The 19,129-nt window shown below is 43.3% G+C and overlaps 1 protein-coding gene across 1 annotated transcript; it reads left to right on the forward strand.

The window, feature by feature from the left end:
* Positions 1-2,208: 2,208 nt before the first annotated feature.
* On the forward strand, positions 2,209-12,890 carry LOC136542984 (uncharacterized). The gene is made up of 6 exons (XM_066535580.1): positions 2,209-2,260; positions 5,818-5,844; positions 6,770-6,853; positions 11,496-11,854; positions 12,002-12,087; positions 12,463-12,890. Exons 1-6 carry the CDS (start codon positions 2,209-2,211, stop codon positions 12,827-12,829), a joined length of 975 nt encoding a protein of 324 aa, XP_066391677.1. The 3' UTR covers positions 12,830-12,890.
* Positions 12,891-19,129: the final 6,239 nt, after the last annotated feature.

Genomic DNA, 19,129 nt, shown 5'->3' on the forward strand with positions numbered 1-19,129 from the left:
TTGGTATCTCTAGCTCTTCTGGGCTCATTTCTGCTGCAACAGTGGCTATTTCTTTTCTTCCATCGGCGGCCTGTGTTTTTGCTGCAATTTGGATTGCCTGAATGTCGCAGTCAAAAGCACGCTTCAAATCACTTCAAAGAGAAAGGACATCGTTAGGTCCTGGCATCTTAAGCAATAGGTACGGATAATGCAGTATCGCCATGAATTTTGCTAGTGCTGGGTGCCCGAGGATTGCGTGATATGATGAATCGAAGTCTGCAACTTCAAACTTGATGAACTCTGTATGGTAGTTCGAGGGAGTCCCAAAAGTAACCGGTAGAGTGATTTGTCCAAGTGGCATTGCTGCCTTGCCGGGTACTATGCCATAAAAGGCGTGCTTGTTGGTGTAATCATCCTGGCGAGTTGTAGTCCCATCTTCCTTAGAGTTTCTGAAAAAATGATGTTGAGTCCAGCTCCCCCATCGATTAGTACTTTCGTGACTGTCATACTGGCAATAGTTGGATCTAGAACCAGTGGGTAATGGCCTGTGTTTCCTACGCTAGTCCATTGGTCTTCTCTTGAAAATTGGATTGGATACTATGACCAATTGAGATATCTTGGTGTAGCCAGTTCTGCTGCCATGATGGTTCGTAACACTAGCTTTTCTTGATGTTTGCTTCTGGAATCTGGAACCCTAGTAAAGATTACTACTACTATCCCCCTAGATTTTTGGAATCCCTTGTCTTCATGGTTGTCTTCTTCTTTTTTCTGATTGTCTTCTTTGGTATTCTCCTTACTATCTTTTCTTGTGTATCGATCTTTGAAGGTGTAGCAATCTCTGATGGTGTGATTTCCTTTGGGGTGCAAGATGCAACGCATGTTTTCAATGTCGTCATACCTTCTGGGCTTGGAAAACTTCCTTGATTTGTCAGTCACTGCTACGGTGTTGTCTGGTCCACGTTTTCTTTCCTGATGTCTGTTGTTTCGATGATTTTGCTTGTCTGGGTTGTCTCGGTTGTTTCTATCCGGGAATCTTTCTCATGTCTTTTCCTCTGCGGTAATCATCTTTTCCACTGTTCATCTAAATTCTTCATTGTTTCTTGGGTTTTCTTTGCAGAAGTCTTGAAATTGCCACCTAGCCATGATTCTGTGAGAGAAAGCTTCGATTACTTCTCGTTGGGTGATGTCATGTACTTGAGCTCGTAGTTCGCCAAATCATCGATAGTAATTTCTGAGACTTTCACCCCTTTCTGCTTGAGTCCTTTTAACTCTACGTGGGTGATTGGGTGTGTAATGATACCCGCGAAATTTTCACAGAAAGCTCTTTGCAAGTCCTCCCAATTTTTGATTGATCCTGGATTCAATTTGTCAAACCATTGAAGGGCATGGTTTCTAGGGCCATGGGAAAGAACAAGGTCTTGATGTCATCGTCTCCTCCGGCCAATTCAATCGATTGCGAGTAAATCCTGAGCCATTGCCTTGGTTCGGTCTTGCCATCATACTTGGAGTGGTTGGATGGCTTAAACTTGTGAGGCAGTTGTATTGAAGCAAGTCTGTTTGCAAAATAGGGGAATCTATCATGCATTCTGGCTTCTGTATATTCTAATTCAGCGCCCCCTTCTTGCCAACTGTTGTCTTGGTGAGAGTAGTTTTGCGTGGGTGTTCGAGTAGGTGCTTTGCTTCTGGCCTTTCTTGGTTGTTCGACTTGGTCGTTTTGACTATGGTTTCTTCTGCTTTCTCTATTGTGACTTCACTTGGTCCAAGTCTCTCGAAAGCGGACTTCCTTTGATTTTGATCTTCCTGCTTATGAGATGTTGACCTATTAGGTAGTCTTGAGTGGGCCCTTCCGTCGTGCATCCTTAGGACTGTTGATCGGAGGAAGTCCCAGAGCTATTCTTGTTTTTAACTGGGATGTGAAGTCGCCCTGAGTTCTTCTAGTGCTTCTCGGATCTTATCGTAGGGTGTATTCACCGCTCCTCCTTCTTTGACCTCTCGCTCTGATTTTCTTCTATTGTACTCGGCTAGGTCTGACTCATATCTGATCCAAGCTTCCTTACGCTGCTTAGCACGGTGTTGACGTCCTTATTTCAATTTGTTCTTTCTCTCTCTGGCTTGCCTCTGACTCTCGGTCTCACCATCGTGCCCCTAGGTAAATGGTGATATGTTGGACTCAGATTCATCTGATGATCTGACATCGGGTGCTTCTGGGGGGACCAATGGTGATCGAGGATGGCGAACCATGAATACTTCTCGTACGTGAATTGCTCCGCTATCGACATCGGTTTCCACACTATTGGAGTAGTTGATAACTTTAGTAGAGGCTTCTAGGTCGCAGATCGAGTCTCCTTCTTGGTAGGGTAGAATTGCTGTTGTCGCATTGTCGACTAGTTGGGTGCCTCTATCCTCAGGAATGGAACCTGGCCAGTGGACGATGTAGTCTTGAGATGTTATAGTTAAGATGAGGCCTTCCTGGGCTCCTTTCAGTGGCATTCTAAGCACCGGATTGGTGGATCCTTTGGGCCGTGTCTGATAAGATGTTGCCATGTTGTGGAGTCCGAACGGAAGAGGACCCGACTTCTTGAAAAGACTTTGAGTGCACCCCGAGTTATAGTCTTGATAGGCCATGGCTGCGTTCTTAAGCCCCATCGGAAAAGAACTTGGTTTCTCAGAAGAACTTGGATAAGACTCCATTTCGGATGTGGAACCTGAGTTTGAGTCGGATGCGTAAAGTCACGAGATCTGGATCGAATCGGACATCGTGAGTTGCGCGAATCCTGACGTAGTCGCGAAAATAGAATGGTCTTCATGGTGATTCGAATTTTCGAGGAGATGGCTTTGGAGCTTGCCATTGTTGTCCGCCTCATAGATCCATGAGCCGAAGATGAAGGTTGATCCCGTTGAGAAGATCATGTTGTTGAGGTCCATCGAGCTCTCGGATGCAAAGTCGCCAAAATCCCCTACCTGGCGCGCCAGCTGTCGATGTTTCACCACCGATAGCCTGCCACGGGGGTACCTAGGGCAGTTTATTTGGGCTTCAGCATATGTAGAACTCGACGGTAAACACAAGAGACAGTTGATTTATCCTGGTTTGGGCCCTTGATCGTTGATCGAGTAATAGCTCTACGTCCAGTCGGCGTTAGCCTTTGCATTGGATTGATTGTAAAATGTTGTGTTGCGTTGTGTGTTCGTCCCTAGGAACCCTGCCCTCCTTTATATAGTCAGGAGGTCAAAATCCTAGTCGGTTTACAATGAGAGTTCCTAGTAGGATTACAGAATAATACTACTACTAAGATTACAGGGGAAGAATCCTAGTTAGACTAGATCTTCCCCCTTCCTTGCGGGGTATCCTATGGGTCCCGCACCGACAAAGTCTAAGGGCTCAAGACTTCGACCCTCCAAAAATACCCGAGGGCGAAGCTAAACAAAAAGTCTAAGGGCTCAAGACTTCGGCCTTCCAAAAATATGCGAGGGTGAAGCTAAGCAAAAAGCCTAAGGGCTCAAGACTTCGATCCTCCAAAAATACGTGAGGGCGAAGCTAAAGAAATTCAGCCAGGAACATTTTGCCTCATCAGCGATGGAGTCAAAACGACACACATGAAGCGTAGATAATCTGCGTCACTTCTATCCTTAGTTGTTAATGTCCATTTCTTCCTTTTATAATTTTCGTAATTCCTAGTTGCTAAAAATTGCAAATTTAGGAGGATTCACACTCTTTTTCCTCACGGGAGAAACCTTTCCAAAAGGGCATGAGGTTTTGTAACGAGGCAATCCTTTGTACCCCATTAAGCTTTAAATTTCAATCTTCCCAAAAATAAGCTGTCTCAAACCCAAATATCGAAACAAGCCTTGACTTTAGCAAGGCCTGGATATCGATAAAACCAGTTGAGGCAAAAGGTTGGGCCACCGGATCTTCGCTAAAGTTCTCAAATCCACCGGCTCAACCTCAAAGCCTAAGGGCTAAAACACCTTGACCCTCCAAAAATACCGCAAGGCGAAGAAGCGAAAAGCGTAAGGGCTAAAACGATTTGACCCTCCAAAACTACACGAGGGCGAAGCAACAAGCTAAAAGGGACATGATCACCGCTTGTATCCTTTTTTATCTCTATGTACACAAGGATCTGATAAAAGCTCAAATTTTTCATGTTGTCAGAAATACACACAAACGAAGCACAATGACATGAAAGAAGCCCAGTGACTTTGACTTGGCAAAAATATGTCGAGGCGAAGCATAATGATTTGATAGAGCTTTGTAGCTTCATGTCGCAACAAAGCAATTCATAAGTGACGAGGGGCTCATTTCACAACTCCTCACCCCTTCACCCCGAAAGGTGGGGGATTGGCATCAAAGCAATTCATAAGTGCCGAGGGGCTTGCTTCGCAACTCCTCGCCCCTTCGCCCCGAAAGGTGGGGGGATTGGCATCAAAACATGTCACACCCAATTTTAAGGATAAAATGGGATGCATAATCTTATATGCGCCCAGAGATCAATCACACACATAAGCTGATAAATTATAGAAAGTACTATAACAAGTGTTTATTACATCACGAATATTATCACATAGTCTTCACATAAAATATAGCAAAAATATAAAGATAACTCTCTCGCGGAAGCTCCATAGCACAGGGACGTCAACTGGTTGACCACAAGACTAGTAATCCTCAGGAAAGTCGTCATTACCATAGCAATATGTTACTCATCCTGGATTTTTGTCTAAATAATGAAAATAAACAAGCGTAAGTACATGTCGTACTCAACAAGTGTAACATGGGGTTCATCAGGCTCAAAAGGCTTGACACAGATTTAATAGCATTTAGCTTTTAGTTGTCACAGTTTTAGCATATGAATAGCATTAAGTTATCATAAACCCAATAAAAACACATGATCAATGTAAACATGAATAATATATATAGCAAAAACAGTTAATTAATAGTAATCATCTATTCCATAAGGGTTCTAAGGCTGCTCATGACCGTGAGCACGGCCGATATACCAGTTTTATACTCTGTAGAGGTTGTACACTTTCACTGTGAGCCGTGATTCCCATTTGCCCGGGGTTTGCAAGTCCTCAAAACACTACCAAGGTGAGCAGGCAGGGTACACTTTGAAGCCTTTCAAAGGTTCGTCTAACAAGTTAGGGCCGCTAGGTTTCTGTGCCCTGCAAATGTAGGGCTCCCCTTCCCGATAGCACATTCCGCGCAGGTTATACACACAAGGACAGAGGCCGTACTACACCCAACCCGAAACACACCCCATTTGTGCCTTTTGGTAACCTCTAAGAAGCTAGAAAAGGTCCTTGTACTGAGTTAAAGCTAGAGCCTTGTGGCCCTCATAGTTGTATTGTAAATTCTGGATGATCACTTACAGATAAGTCCTTAGGGAGAGGAATCTGAAGCATTTAGAAAGTAGCTAAATACTCCAACCCCCTTTTATCAAGTTGCTAAAAAGTCATATTTTATGTTTGTTGCATATAACATTAGTCAAGTTACAAGATCATGGTTTTGTTGAGCACTAGCATTAGCTACCTAATGCAATATCCCATAGGAGTCAAGGTATAAGTACAATTCTAGAAAATCCTTATCAAGGTGACACATGCATATATGAATTAAATGTACTAAGGTTAATAAGAAACAAGGATAATACCATGCTATACTTGCCTTGATCAAAGCGTTCCTACTGATCCTGCTCATCAAAATAGTACTCTTGATCTTCCATGAATTGCTCACCATCTATACTCAATCAACACAGCAACATACAAGCATCCAGACGTAATCATGCATAGCAAACAAAGGCTATCGATTAGAAAAGTACACCAACAACATAGAATCAAGATGAAAAGTTTATAAAATAAATCTACGTCTCACTATGAACACACAGACGCAAAGATTACAAAAATCAGAGCTATAACGAAGAAATTATGAATTAAACAAGATTTCCTTTAATAAAATAGTAGATTAAAACTAATCTTGAATTTCAAAAGTTGAAAACATGTTTAACAGTAGCTTGAACATGTAGATTACGTAATTACAAATCTAACGCAACTTGAATGGATCAAAACAGAGTTACAACGAAGTTTTTATAAGCCAAACAAAATCAGTGGCAAATCTGTAAATAGAGAAAACATATTTTGAATCTAACAGAGGGAATCTACGCTTTCTGAAAGAGAAAACGTATTCCAATAATACATCATGGACTGTGGGTTTGAATATAGAAAAGTGCAGGGGCTCTTTAGAAAAATTGCCAACTGAACGGGTATAGGTGAATGTCGGTCGTTGGATTAGATCTGCATGGATCAGATTAAAACAAGGAGGGAGAGAGAAAAGCCGACCAGCAAGAACAGTGCCAGGCGCGGCGGCTGCCATGACCGGCGATGATCGAGCTCGCTGGCACACATGGTTAGGGCCCTAGAGGCCACGGTTTGATGAACCAAGAGCACCAGATCAAAGAGGAGATGAAGGCGAACTCACCAAGGGGATTTATGCAGACAAAGGCGGGACAACAGCGACGTGCGGCTCAACGGGCGGACGGCGTCGATCTGCAAATGACGACTATGATAAGCGAGCAACTGAAAGCAAGAGAAAGGAAGGGAAAAGATCCGACGGCTTCGCAAATTCGATGCGAAACTCGGAGAAAAGCTTACGACGGTGTTGAAGCAATGAAATGACGACATGAGCTTGGCGACGACGGCGGCGCTTAGGGTTGCCGTGGCTGCGAGCTCTAGGTGAGGTAGCGGCTTGCTCTAGGGTTAGGTGGAGGCGGTGTGCGCAGGGGGCACTATTTGTGGGGCTTCGGCGTACGGGTCACGCTAACTGAGCGAAGACGGTGCGAAGGCGGACTTCGGATCGAGCAGAGTCCGAGTTGGAGACAGGAGCGAGGTAGGAGAGGGTGCTGACGTGCGGGGCCTAGCTGCCAGTGAAACAAGGCGGAAGAGAGGGAGAGAGACCCTTGCATTGGACTTTAGCCCCAGTTGGGCCAGCTCGGCCGATGGGCCTACTACAGGGAGGGGGAAGCGAGCGGGCCAAAAGAAGGAGAGGGAGAGGGTAGAGGAAAAGAACTCCTTTTCTTCTTCTTTTCTAAAATTCCAAGGAGATTTTCAAATGTATTTTTGAATTCTCTTTTGAGTTTTGAAACAAACCACTCAATACAAATTAATATGCAGCGGCATGTATGCACATGTAGCTAGGCCTTATAGTTGTTTTTAATTTAAGAAAAGTTATTATTCCTCTAAGTTTAAATGCTCACAAAAATGCATAAATAAATCAAATTAACCTATTTTAAAATAATGCAAATTTCAGGGTGTTACAAAGCAATTCATAAGTGCCGAGGGGCTTGTTTCGCAACTCCTCGCCCCTTCGCCTTAAAAGGTGGGATTGGCGCCAAAGCAATTCATAAGTGACGAGGGAATCATTTTGCAACTTCTCGCCCATTCGTCCCGAAAGGTGGAGGGATTGGCGCCAAAGCAATTCATAAGCGCTGAAGTGCTCGTTTCGCAACTCCTCGCTCCCTCGCCAAAAAAAAGTATGAGGGTCAGTGCCAATACCAAGAGTCTCTTTTTGCCGTGTCTCGTCCGTTCAAATGTTATGAAGAATAGCACAGGGCGAAGATAGATTATTAACGTTGGTGCGAGATGGTTGTCGGTTCTTCCGACGCCCGCACTCATCAGCCTTCAGTTTGTTGACCTGTTTTCATCCGAGCAAAACCTGGTCGACCACCTATAAACACAAGCACTAGAATATTCGGTTTGGAAAGGAATCCCTTCGTGCCTAGTGTTGGCTGCATTTCGCTCGCCGCTCTCGGTGCCACTTTCATTTTGCCCTTGCCATTTCGCCGGTGCGAAACGACGAAAATGGGTGATTTATCCGAAAGGTTAAGTAGGATATAACATGTTTTTTTTGGAGTATAATGCGAATTGAATACTTATGTTTATTAATCCACAAATAGGCCACAAAGCGAAGTCTTCATCATGTGCTCAAGCACAGGTCCTGACTCCCGAGTGCGAAGTCTCCTCGTCAGAGCAAATAGTGCTTTCCTGAAGACTTCCCTGGTCTTGAATGCGTGGTTACTCACTGGAATATTAATGTTCGGACATCTAAAATGATTGACACTTCGTTGTTACCAGTTTGAAATATAAAATATACACATATATACATGTTTTGGGTTACAAACAGGTGTTCGCTAAACCGAGGTGGGCACCCGTTCTTCGAAAAGCCGATGACATAAAAAAATATAACAACAACAACAACAACAACAACAATAATAATAATAATAAACACAACTTGTGTTTCACAATTTTCATTGCGCTTGAAAGGCACCATATCACTATCAAAAGTTCGATTACCCACTTCAAAAGGCCTTGGTTGAGCTATGGCAAGGGGTTTTCCACACCCTCTTTGACATAATCAACAATGCTTTCATCACTATCGAAAGTTCGATTACCAACTTCAAAAGACCATTGATTTCAACCTCATCGACAATGTGTTCGCCAACAATATCGATGTCAACAACACCCCCTTTGTCGACATTTCGGCAAGGAGCTTCACCACCAACTTTGGTATCACCGACTTTGTCTTTGCCTTCACCACTAATTGGGTAGAGGGGATCTCTATCCATGACATCTGCAATATCTACCATGCCTACGAGGAGCCAGCCAAGGGGGGTTGGCGAGGAGCGCATTGGGCAAGCACTGCGTCCGAAGGTAAAAGCCTTGCCTAGCACCTAATTCAATTATGAAACAGAAGTATCAAGGGGCTCAGGGCCATATGAAAAAGCAAGCTGCCAAGGACAGGATCATGGAGGGCAGAGCAAAATTCGCCACTAAATACTAGCCGAAGACAAGCCAAAAATTTAGCCAGAGTAGTCCCCAGACTAACTATGTGAAGATAAAAGCTGTGTGTCAAGTCTAAGTTGTAATTGGGCCACACCTTGTCGTATTCAGCTATTGGGTCTTGTTCTTTCGATCAAAACCGAATAGCTGAGGGGCTACTGTTGGGGGTGTATTATATGTCGGTGACACCACTATTATGTTTCAGGCCCAATTACATGGCCTAGGGGTTACAAAATAATGTTTGGGAACCCTTTGTCGTCCTTAATGGCATTTTTGTAAATACAAACCCAATCTAGGGGTCCATATGCAGCTCTAGTGACGTTTCTGTGAATACAAACACTACCAAGGGACATAAAGAGAATCTCTTATCCCACCTCCCCTATAAAAGGAGAAGAGGGGAGGTGGAGAGACACTTTTGTCTGAATCATAATTAACTCTCTCTTTCTCTCACCCTTGGCTCCCTCTTTTGTTGGCTACACAACACGTATACTGGTTTTATTATAACCAGCAAAATATTTCATGCGTTGCTAAGGAAAACAATATTATACACGCCAAATAAATAAAAATCAATGATTAAATAAAATAAAATTATGTGGCTAAATTATATTTATGGCTATAAATCTAAATCACTGAGTCTGAAAAATTGTGAAATTAGTGTGGACCATGGACGGATAAATCCTGAATTTATAATACATTAGTAGTAAGAAGAAAAAATGAAATCTACTTCTATCCTTACAATAGCTTGTAAAAGATGTACGGAGTAACTAATCTATTGAATTGTTGAAGGCCTTTCCCTAAAAAATGAAATATACTTTCATTTTGCCCTGACAAAAATGGGTGACTTATCTGAAAGGTTAAGTAGGATATAACATGTTTTTTCGGAGTATAATGCGAATTGAATACTTATGTTTACTAATCGCCCTCCTTCGCGAAGAACAAGGGGGCAAGGCAGTGCTAAACCCTTAAACGAGTCCTCAAATCACCGTGGCCTCGATTCAGATTGTTTAGAGAAGGTGAGGTTCTATTTTCCCCCATCTTGTCTTATGCTCCCAATCATCTGTTATCAACCCGATTTCTTGCTTCACTCAACATGAATACAATAATCAAACTACTTTATGGAAATATTTGGGTACAAGAAGATTGGTAGATGGGAGGAAGGAGGGGTAAAGGGGTAGAATCGAGGAGAGCTCGCCTGGAGCCAAAAAGCTCGTCGCCGCTGGGATTGCTCTCTGGTCGTTCGACAACTTCGCCTCTATATCCTTTGTTTCTCGCTTTTCTCTGCAGTTGTCTTTAGGTAACCCTTACTTGCTTGGTTGATGTAATGATTTCCAGTATTCTCTCTGCTATATGTTAAATGGTGCCTGTTGCTAATTTTAGATTGTATGCTTAGGGCTGCTCTAATGTGTGTTCTAAGGAGGTGCAATGCTGAGAGAGAAGAAGTGAGGTGCTATACATTGGGCAGTAGGTGTTAGCTTAGAATCTTCTTGCACCTGTTGCCAAGAATATATAAAAAATAATAATATGCACAACCACTTATTTTCTCTCCATCCACCATCCATGTTAAGAAAAGTTGGGATACTATATATTTTATTACATGCAGAACTCACCTTAGTACTGACTAACAGATTTATACATTGGAGCTTGTTTAACTAGTAGAACACCTTGTTAAGAAATTATACGCTGGAGCTGCCCTTAGCTTCTTGGTAGCATGCACTCTGAACATTCTATTGAAGTCATACTTAAGGATGTGATTCCATTAAAAGAATATGATATGATGTAACTTAGATTGTCACGAAGAAATGTTGACTGTCTGAATGGAGTTGTAGTTAGTGTACTGCTGGCACAAATGAATAGAGCTAAATGTTCTAGCATTTATGGTTCAGACGACAAATTGAAGTGAATCTTTCAAATATTATCATCACACCTCCAGATGGAACTGGTTATTTTCTTTTTTCCAACATCAAACGAACATAGCAACTATATTCATTTACCAAGATTTTTCTAGGTTCAAGATGTGTTAGGCATTGTCCGTTTATGAGAATATTGTCTGGTCTCCATTTATTTCTTGAGAACTAGGACTTTTTGGTGGTTTAATTAGTTTCTGATTCTATACAGGCGAAAACTAGAGTCACTTTACTATCAGGTTTGGTACTGATCTTTCTAGATCAAGCGATATTTATTTCCTGGTTGAGTTGCATGCTTAAACTTGGAGTTTGTAGATCTTTACCACCTACTTTAGTCATTTTATGGCTACAAGGAATCAACTTTAACCTCCAACTTGTTTACATGTGCAAGTTAGTCTAGCATGATTTAATGTCTTAATATACTCTGTCTCTGTGCTACAGCAATCTGGCCCTGTTACTTTATATGTAAAGCATATTGTATCTGGAAATTGTTTGTACATCCTTTTGTTGCAGTGTCATATGGTTAAGAACCACTCCCGATGAGACATACATGATTAATCAAATATGAATTTAATGGATTATTATCCTCAGAAGTTATGAAAGCTGTTTATATACTGGGATACCCTCTTATTGACTTTCAGTTAGGTTCATGTTTTTTCTTGATTCAACACTGCGGCTGTGATGTTTCACTCGTTTTACATAGCCTTGAAACTTCTTTACGCGTATATTTATTTATGCTGCTTTAAGCTACTACATTTGACTTGTACTAACAAACTTATGTTGTTCTAGGGTGCTGCTTTCTGGCGACGATGGACAATACCCCCTTCCTTCTTGACCGCCGCGAGGACGAGGAGAGTGCAGCTCTTGTCTCCATCGCAGAGGCGGCTGCAATGGGCGCACGAAATGCAGTGTTAGAAAAGGTGCACCTGGCGGAAGAGGCGGCAGTGGCAGGGATGGAGGTTGGGGCAGGAGCAGGTGAAGTACCTCCCATGGTCGCTGGTCTACTTCCTCTTTCCCGTGCCGTGCAGAAGGAGCGCTCAAAGCAGTGCATGTTGCCGTTTGTCTCATGCCACCTGCGGCACGCAAACTGGTGTCTAGCGCTGACCTCCTACAAGTCCAGGCTGCAGCCGCGACAGGAGCTGCTGCAGGTGTTAGGGGGTCGGTGTTCATGGCCCCACTTGCAGCGAATCCCCCTGCGGTAATCCCTTAATTTATTCGAATAGTTGAGTCGTGGATAGGATTTATGTTTTTTTTATTTACTATTATAACTTTAATTATTTTGGGACAGGTACTAGACAAGAACTTTGTGGCCGCCGCTGCAGGTTCTGGGGCCTGGGCAGCCTGCTACCACATGGTCCGCGCCGTACCAAGAAGATCCGCGGTAAATCCTCAAACTCTTTATCCTTAAGCTTGTTTATTGTTGTGAGTACTCCGAAAAAAATACAACTATGATATTTGTGCCTGTTAGAGGTATCCAAATTTGACCAAGTTTACGGTGAATAGTATTAACTAAGTTTCCAAGTTAGTTTATTATGAAAGTATATTTCTTACTCGAATGATATTTATTTTGTATCATAAATGTTAGTATGTTTTGTATAAATTTGGTCAAACTTGAAAGCATTTGGTTTCTTAAAATGAGAGAATTGCATTATTTTGGGAAGGAGGGACTAGTGTAAAAGTCAGTGATTCATTTATGAGATATATAATATATTCAGTCACATCTATCTTACATGGCCTTTGCATGATTTTTCTGTAGGTCAATCAATGGGCTGCCCGGCTTCCCCCTAGGCGCATCACTGGCTCTTGCAGCGGGGGTATATCCGCGTTTTACCTCTTCGAGTGACACAGTTGTTTCGGTTCTTTACGGCGGTCTCGTTCTTCTGATCTTTATGCTTATGGTTGGGATTGTTGCGGTTCCGTTTAGGTCTATGAGCCCAGAAACAGTGAGTCGGCATGTGACATTTGCCTCATTTACTACTCTTATTGTACTTTTGACTGTTGTTTTGTGCACCCTGTTATCAGGGGAGGGGTTCATTGTATCAGTAGGTGTGTTAGGTGGTTTAGCTTCTCTTAGTTTGATCTACTTGTGGTTGCGCAGCAACCGGTACTACCGTACGGGTTGATTTCTGATTGAGTGAGAAAGAAGTTAAACTCAATTTTGTTGTGGATAAGACAACATATCACTTGCGGATATTCAAAGGTTCAGTATTTTTCACTTGCTGTGGATGTCTCACTTGTGAATGTTCAAGGTATAGTATTTTTTCTCTCAAGTGATTGAAATATGTTTTAGATGACTTTCCGTGTTTCTACAAAGAAGTAGGTTTCCACTAGTTATGTTTTCATTTTCAGATACTCTGGCTCACTGGGTCGTTGAGAACGGAATTTTGAAGCGGACATAGCTTTGGGGTTTGGTTAGTTATAACGATATCTCCTACAACTAAAAAGAACAAAAAATGGACATTTTTTTTGTGCGACATTTGTTTTGTTTCGTCCGTCTGCCCACGCCTGCGATACCCGTGTGCTTTGAAGGAAACAAATCGATCATCTGAGGCCACATGCATGGAAGGAAACAATAATCATGCATTGAAATCATGCTGCTCTGGAAGGGAGGTACGTTGATGTTCTTCAAAGGATCCCCGCCTGCTTTAAAGGAAACAAATCGATCACCTGAGGCCACATGAATGGAAGGAAACAATAATCATGCATCAAAATCATGATGCTCTGGAAGGGAGGTACGTTGATGTTCTTCAAAGGATCCCCGCCTACTTTAAAGGAAACAAATCGATCACCTGAGGCCACATGCATGGAAGGAAACAATAATCATGCATCGACCCCTGCGACATCTGTTTTGGTTCGTCCGTCTGCCCACCCCGACCCCTACGATACCGCGGCTAATAAAAAAAGAAAAATCCCCCCTCGTCTCTCTCGTGACCCGACGCCCGACGGCGCTCCCTCCCCCGACGGCCGACGACGCTCGTCCCTCCCGGCCGCGGCGACACTCCTCCCTCGCCGGCGGCGGTGGCGCTCCTTCCTCGCCGGCGATGGCGGCGCTCCTCCCTCGTCGGTGGCACTCCCTCTCACGGCGGCCTCCCATCTCCAGCGAAGCTTTGCGAGCTCGGCCTCGGCGCGGCCAGATGCGCGGGCACGGCGGACCCTGGCTGCATCGCGTGGGGGATAGGACGGCCGCGCGGCAGGTACCTTCCTCTCCTAATCCCCATCTCTTCTTCTTGCGTTGGATGCTGGATGTGTGAAACCTATCTGAATGAGGAGCTAATCTGGATGCTTATTTGCCTGCACTTGCTAATTATGTGTGAAACCTATCTGAATGAGGAGTGAAATGGCACGGTTGAAATTGAAACCAAATTGAAGTTGAATAATTCAGCTCTGTATGTTTCCATGGTAGCTCTGCACGATTGAATAATTGGGACCAATCGATTTTGCTGATTATGCATTAGACATGTATCTTAGATATGTTTGGTAGATGATATGTATGTTGAAGCTGCTCCCATGGCATTCCTGCCGTACGTTAGATTTGTAGCTGCTGCATTAAGAACATGTGAACTCCGATCAAACATTGTCGGCTTCGGCAGGTATCCGCATGGACGCTGAGTATTTTGGTCCTGACAGAAGCATTCAGCTTCTCATGAGAAGAACAAATTGAAGCAACGTGTGTGCAAGCCATCTGCAGTGTGCGTGCATGACTGCATATACGTATATGCGATTAGAAGAGGTGGAAGGGAAAGAAACTGATCTAAAGTGCAAGTGCACACGACATATCTAAGATACATATATTATGAAGTAGCTCACTGTCCCCTCTTGCCCTCCATTTTTATTTTTCAAATATATATTATGAAGTAATTAGCTTGTTATAAACGTCATATATTTGAAAACGGAAACGGAGGGAGTACTTGTGCATTTTGTGTAGAGCCGCACTAGCATAGGATAACACTGCAGCCTGCATTCTTGTTGTTTTTGTATTCATGTGTATAACTTCAGAGGAAGTGTGCAGTGTGCTACATATAGGCTGTTTGGTCATGTTTTGCTTTGCAATGTTCCCTTTTCTCAATTCTCATGGCCTGGTTTGTTAGGTAATTCAGATATATATGTCCTGTTAGTGGATATGGATTATAATAAAAGGGCTGAAACTGTATCTAAGGAAGAAGAAGAAGATGAAATGATGATGCTTGTTTTTCCGGCGCTATATTTAGCTTCTATCAGAACTAGAACAAGAACTCCATGTTACACTTCAAAGCTTAGTGGTTCAGAATATACACGTGAACTTCTTGAGGGCCATCGACATCGTTCTTATCATAATTTGCGTATGGAGCCATGGATTTTCAAAGCACTTGCAGATTACCTTAGTTCAAGAGGGCTTTTAAAGAGTACAAGAGGGGTTACCGTAGAAGAACAACTAGCAATGTTCATGTACATGCTTGCGTGAAATGCAAGTTTTACTGCATTGTGTGATAGGTTTCAGCACAGTGTAGAGACAATACATAGACATATCGCAGCAGCCTTTGATGCAATCTCTTCATTGGCTTTTGATTTTCTGAAGCCCCCGTCATCTGAGACCCATTGAAAAATATCGACCAATCCACATTTTGCACCTTACTTTCAGGTACATATAACAAATATATGTACTGTTTCAAAACTCTTACCTTTTTCTTGCATATATACTAATTACAAATAGAACCTCTTCTCTCCCTCGTAGAACTGCTTAGGAGCGATAGATCGGACTCATGTTCCAATCACAATCAGTGCAAGTAAAGCAGCACCGTATCGGAATAGAAAAGGAACTCTTTCTCAAAATGTGATGCTTGCATGTGACTTTGACCTGAACTTCGTTTATGTTTCCACTGGCTGGGAAGGTTCAGCATCAGACGCCGGGGTTCTACGTTCTGCCATTAGGTCTGGCATGTCCCACCGCGCCACCGGCACCTGCGGCGACTCCCAGGACAGGCGCGGCAAGGTGTAGGGGCGATGGCGTGGCCACCCCGCAGTGGCACCGGTGTGGCAGAACCGCCTAATCTAATGCCTCTCAGAAGTGCTCGTCTTCCATTAGACACTAAGCACTCAGGGAAGAACACTAAATTACTCGGTTCCATCGGGCACACCCCAGGAGAGAACCCGAAAATCCACATTTTTCCATCAGGTTCACAAATGAGAGAATAAAGCTTACATCATTCTTAGCCATTTCTTACATCACTTTTAATACAACATCAGAGTACAATATTTATTATTATAACAGTGGAATATAAACATGCGATCAGAATTACAGCGGAAATAATTATCTATTCATGGCATGATGAAGCATTGATATGTAAACTATGACAACATATTATAAAACTTTCCTTTATGAAATATTTGGTGAGAGATATAAATAAATAAAAACTATGATCGCAGCGTAAGGACATCCTCTCTGAGCCCACCAGGAGGAATCCACACACAAAAGTCAGCTCTGGCATCCACCTGTCACCTGCAACAGGGGGAATAAAACCCTGAGTACTCAATTGTACTCAGCAAGACTTACCCGATAGGAGGAAAGAAAAGACTCCAAGGATATGCAAGGCTATTTGGCTTGTGGGTTTATTGCATTTGCAGGAAGCATTACTAAATGTGCGTCCTTATATTCGATTTTTATTAACAGCCGCATTGGTTCATTAACTAACCATTCTATGTAAGCACATGTGCTACTTTCAAGCAGGTGGTAAGCAATCAGATTTCCTTTTTCCATTCCATCTTTCATCTTTCAGTTCTTACTACGGTGCTAGACACGAAACAAGCCGTACCGGATCGCCTGGTGATTCGTGAATCAATGCCCCCAGCTGGGTACCCCAAAAACACACGCCCCGCTTGTACCCAAGGCACAAGCAGGACCAACCCATCACCCTCCTGTCCTGTGGTCCTAGGTCCCCGTCCAAACTGGGACTCCAAGCCCCCACCTCTGAGTCCCAGACTCAGTGCGGTGCAAGGACCTCCTCCACCAAAAGAAACCCTGACAGTCGGTCCGGAAAGAGCCAGAACCCACGACAAGAGAGCAACAAGTCTTCCAAGCGCCCATACCCAAGTATGTGCTTGGGATAATAAGTCTGTGACTTGCCTTGATGGCTTATGCAACGACTGGTCCTTAATCGTCACAGATAGGGAAAGCAGTGTAACCAAGCCATGTCCCGCGTCCACGACGACATAACCTCTTACACCCACCAATACCCAAACCATATCCCTGCCCGGTCACCATTTTCCTTTAGACCATTTTTATATTTTCCAAGTGATAATAATCCAATAATATATTTCCTATCTCTCGCGAGTGACAGCCATCACTCGACTTCTACCGGAGTCCTGTAGCATAGCAATCTACACTATCCTGTTATACTAGTAAGACTCATATGATAAAGATATATATATGCAAGTGGGTTTCATTTAACTCCTTAAAACTTAATGCACAAATATAATTTAAACTGTAGAAAAGTAGAGGTTATGCACCAGGGCTTGCCTGGGTAAGATATATATTAAAAAGTCAGTATCTGCATCTTCAGATTATCCACCATCAACTGAATAGAAAGCCCATTGCATCATCTCCTGGAGAGAATACCATTATACCATCTTTGGATTCCCAATCATCCTTCAATTGATCCGTTGCTCCACCATCGTACCTATATGATATGCATTGATGCAAATGCATAGATGTAAATAATCAATGACAGCCGAAATGCTTAGAAACCCGATCACGCCTCACAAGCTAACGAGCTTGCTCTAACGACATCCGTACTTAGGCTACATATCCATATTGGCGAATAAGACATTATTTCCCAACGAATGTTTTAGTTAAATAAACCCAAGTTATTTCTTTATTTCATTCTACCCATTTAATCTTTATTCAGAATAGGGCATCATTATCTATCTAGCAAACTAATTATCCTGGAGCTACAACAATTACAGTGAGTACCTAATATTGCTAGAAGCCTACTATACAAATTTCACATCCAACACCATTACCAATTTACCACGAAAATTCCTACAAGTTCTCCTTTTAACAATATTAAGCATTTTAAAATAATTAGAGCAACCATAAAAACATACCGAGTCTATGTGAACAAACTACACTAACAAGTAGCTCATGATTTTAGGAGACTAACAAAATTGGTTTCACCATTTTTGGACTCCTATGCTATTTTATATCGATTTTATAACTTTACTTTTTAAACTAATTTAGAAATTGCTCTACAATTCGAAACGGGCCGGCGTCAATCAAACTCGGCCCAGCACGAAACGGCGCATGCGGTCCAGTGGTGCGGCCAGGTGCGCAGAAGGCCCAACCAGCGAGCGACCCAAGCAATGCGGCACTAGGCCGGCCCAAGCGGTGCGCGGGTGACGGCCCAGTAGCACGTGGGCGCGAACGGTCCAAGCGGCATGGTGCACGCGCTGGCACCAACGGCCCAACGTGGTGGGCGCAAGCAGCCCAGACGCACAGCCAGCGGTAGGCCGGCTGAAAGGTCCTAATGGCTAGAGGGGGGGGTGAATAGCCTAATAAAAAATCTTCAACAACACTTAACAAAAGGTTAGACACTTATGAGGCGAAGCAAGTGTTGCACTAGCCTACTTAAAATGCAAGCCACCTACCACAATTCTAGTTTAGATAGTGTCGATTCACACAAGAGGTATGACACCACCCTATGTTAGTGTGCTCTCAAAGACTAACTAAAGAGACACACCAACCAAGCAAGCAAGCTCTCACAACTAGCTACACTAAAGAGCTTGTCAACTAGTTTGCGGTAAAGTAAAGAGAGTGATTAAGATAGTTATACCGCCATATAGATGAAGAACCAATCAATCACAAAGATGAATAACAATGAAGATCAATCACCTTGGAATCAATGATGAACACAATGATTTTTACCGAGGTTCACTTGCTTGCCGGCAAGCTAGTCCTCGTTGTGGCGATTCACTCACTTGGAGGTTCATGCGCTAATTGGCTTCACACGCCAAACCCTCAATAGGGTGCCGCACAACCAACACAAGATGAGGATCACACAAGCCATGAGCAATTCACTAGAGTACCTTTTGGCTCTCCGCCGGGAAAATGTCAAGAACCCCTCACAATCACCACGATCGGAGCCAGAGACAATCACCACCCTCCGCTCGACGATCCTCGCTGCTCCAAGCCGTCTAGGTGGCGGCAACCACCAAGAGTAACAAGTGAAATCCGCAGCGAAACACGAACACCAAGTGCCTCTAGATGCAATCACTCAAGCAATGCACTTGGATCACTCCCAATCTCACTATGATGATGAATCAATGATGGAGATGAGTGGGAGGACTTTGGCTTAGCTCATAAGGTTGCTATGTCAATGAAAATGGACAAAGATGTGAGCCACAGCCGGCCATGGGGCTTAAATAGAAGCCCCCACGAAATAGAGCCGTTG

Source organism: Miscanthus floridulus, chromosome 3 (assembly GCF_019320115.1).
Source record: "Miscanthus floridulus cultivar M001 chromosome 3, ASM1932011v1, whole genome shotgun sequence".
NCBI classification, from domain to species: domain Eukaryota; kingdom Viridiplantae; phylum Streptophyta; class Magnoliopsida; order Poales; family Poaceae; genus Miscanthus; species Miscanthus floridulus.

Coding starts and splice junctions, on each gene's coding strand:
- LOC136542984 (XM_066535580.1), top strand. CDS start 2,209: ATGGCGAACCATGAATACTTCTCGTACGTGAATTGCTCCGCTATCGAC. Junction 5,845..6,769: donor AATAAATCTACGTCTCACTA/TGAACACACAGA, acceptor TGTGGGGCTTCG/GCGTACGGGTCACGCTAACT. Junction 11,855..12,001: donor CGCGACAGGAGCTGCTGCAG/GTGTTAGGGGGT, acceptor GACAGGTACTAG/ACAAGAACTTTGTGGCCGCC.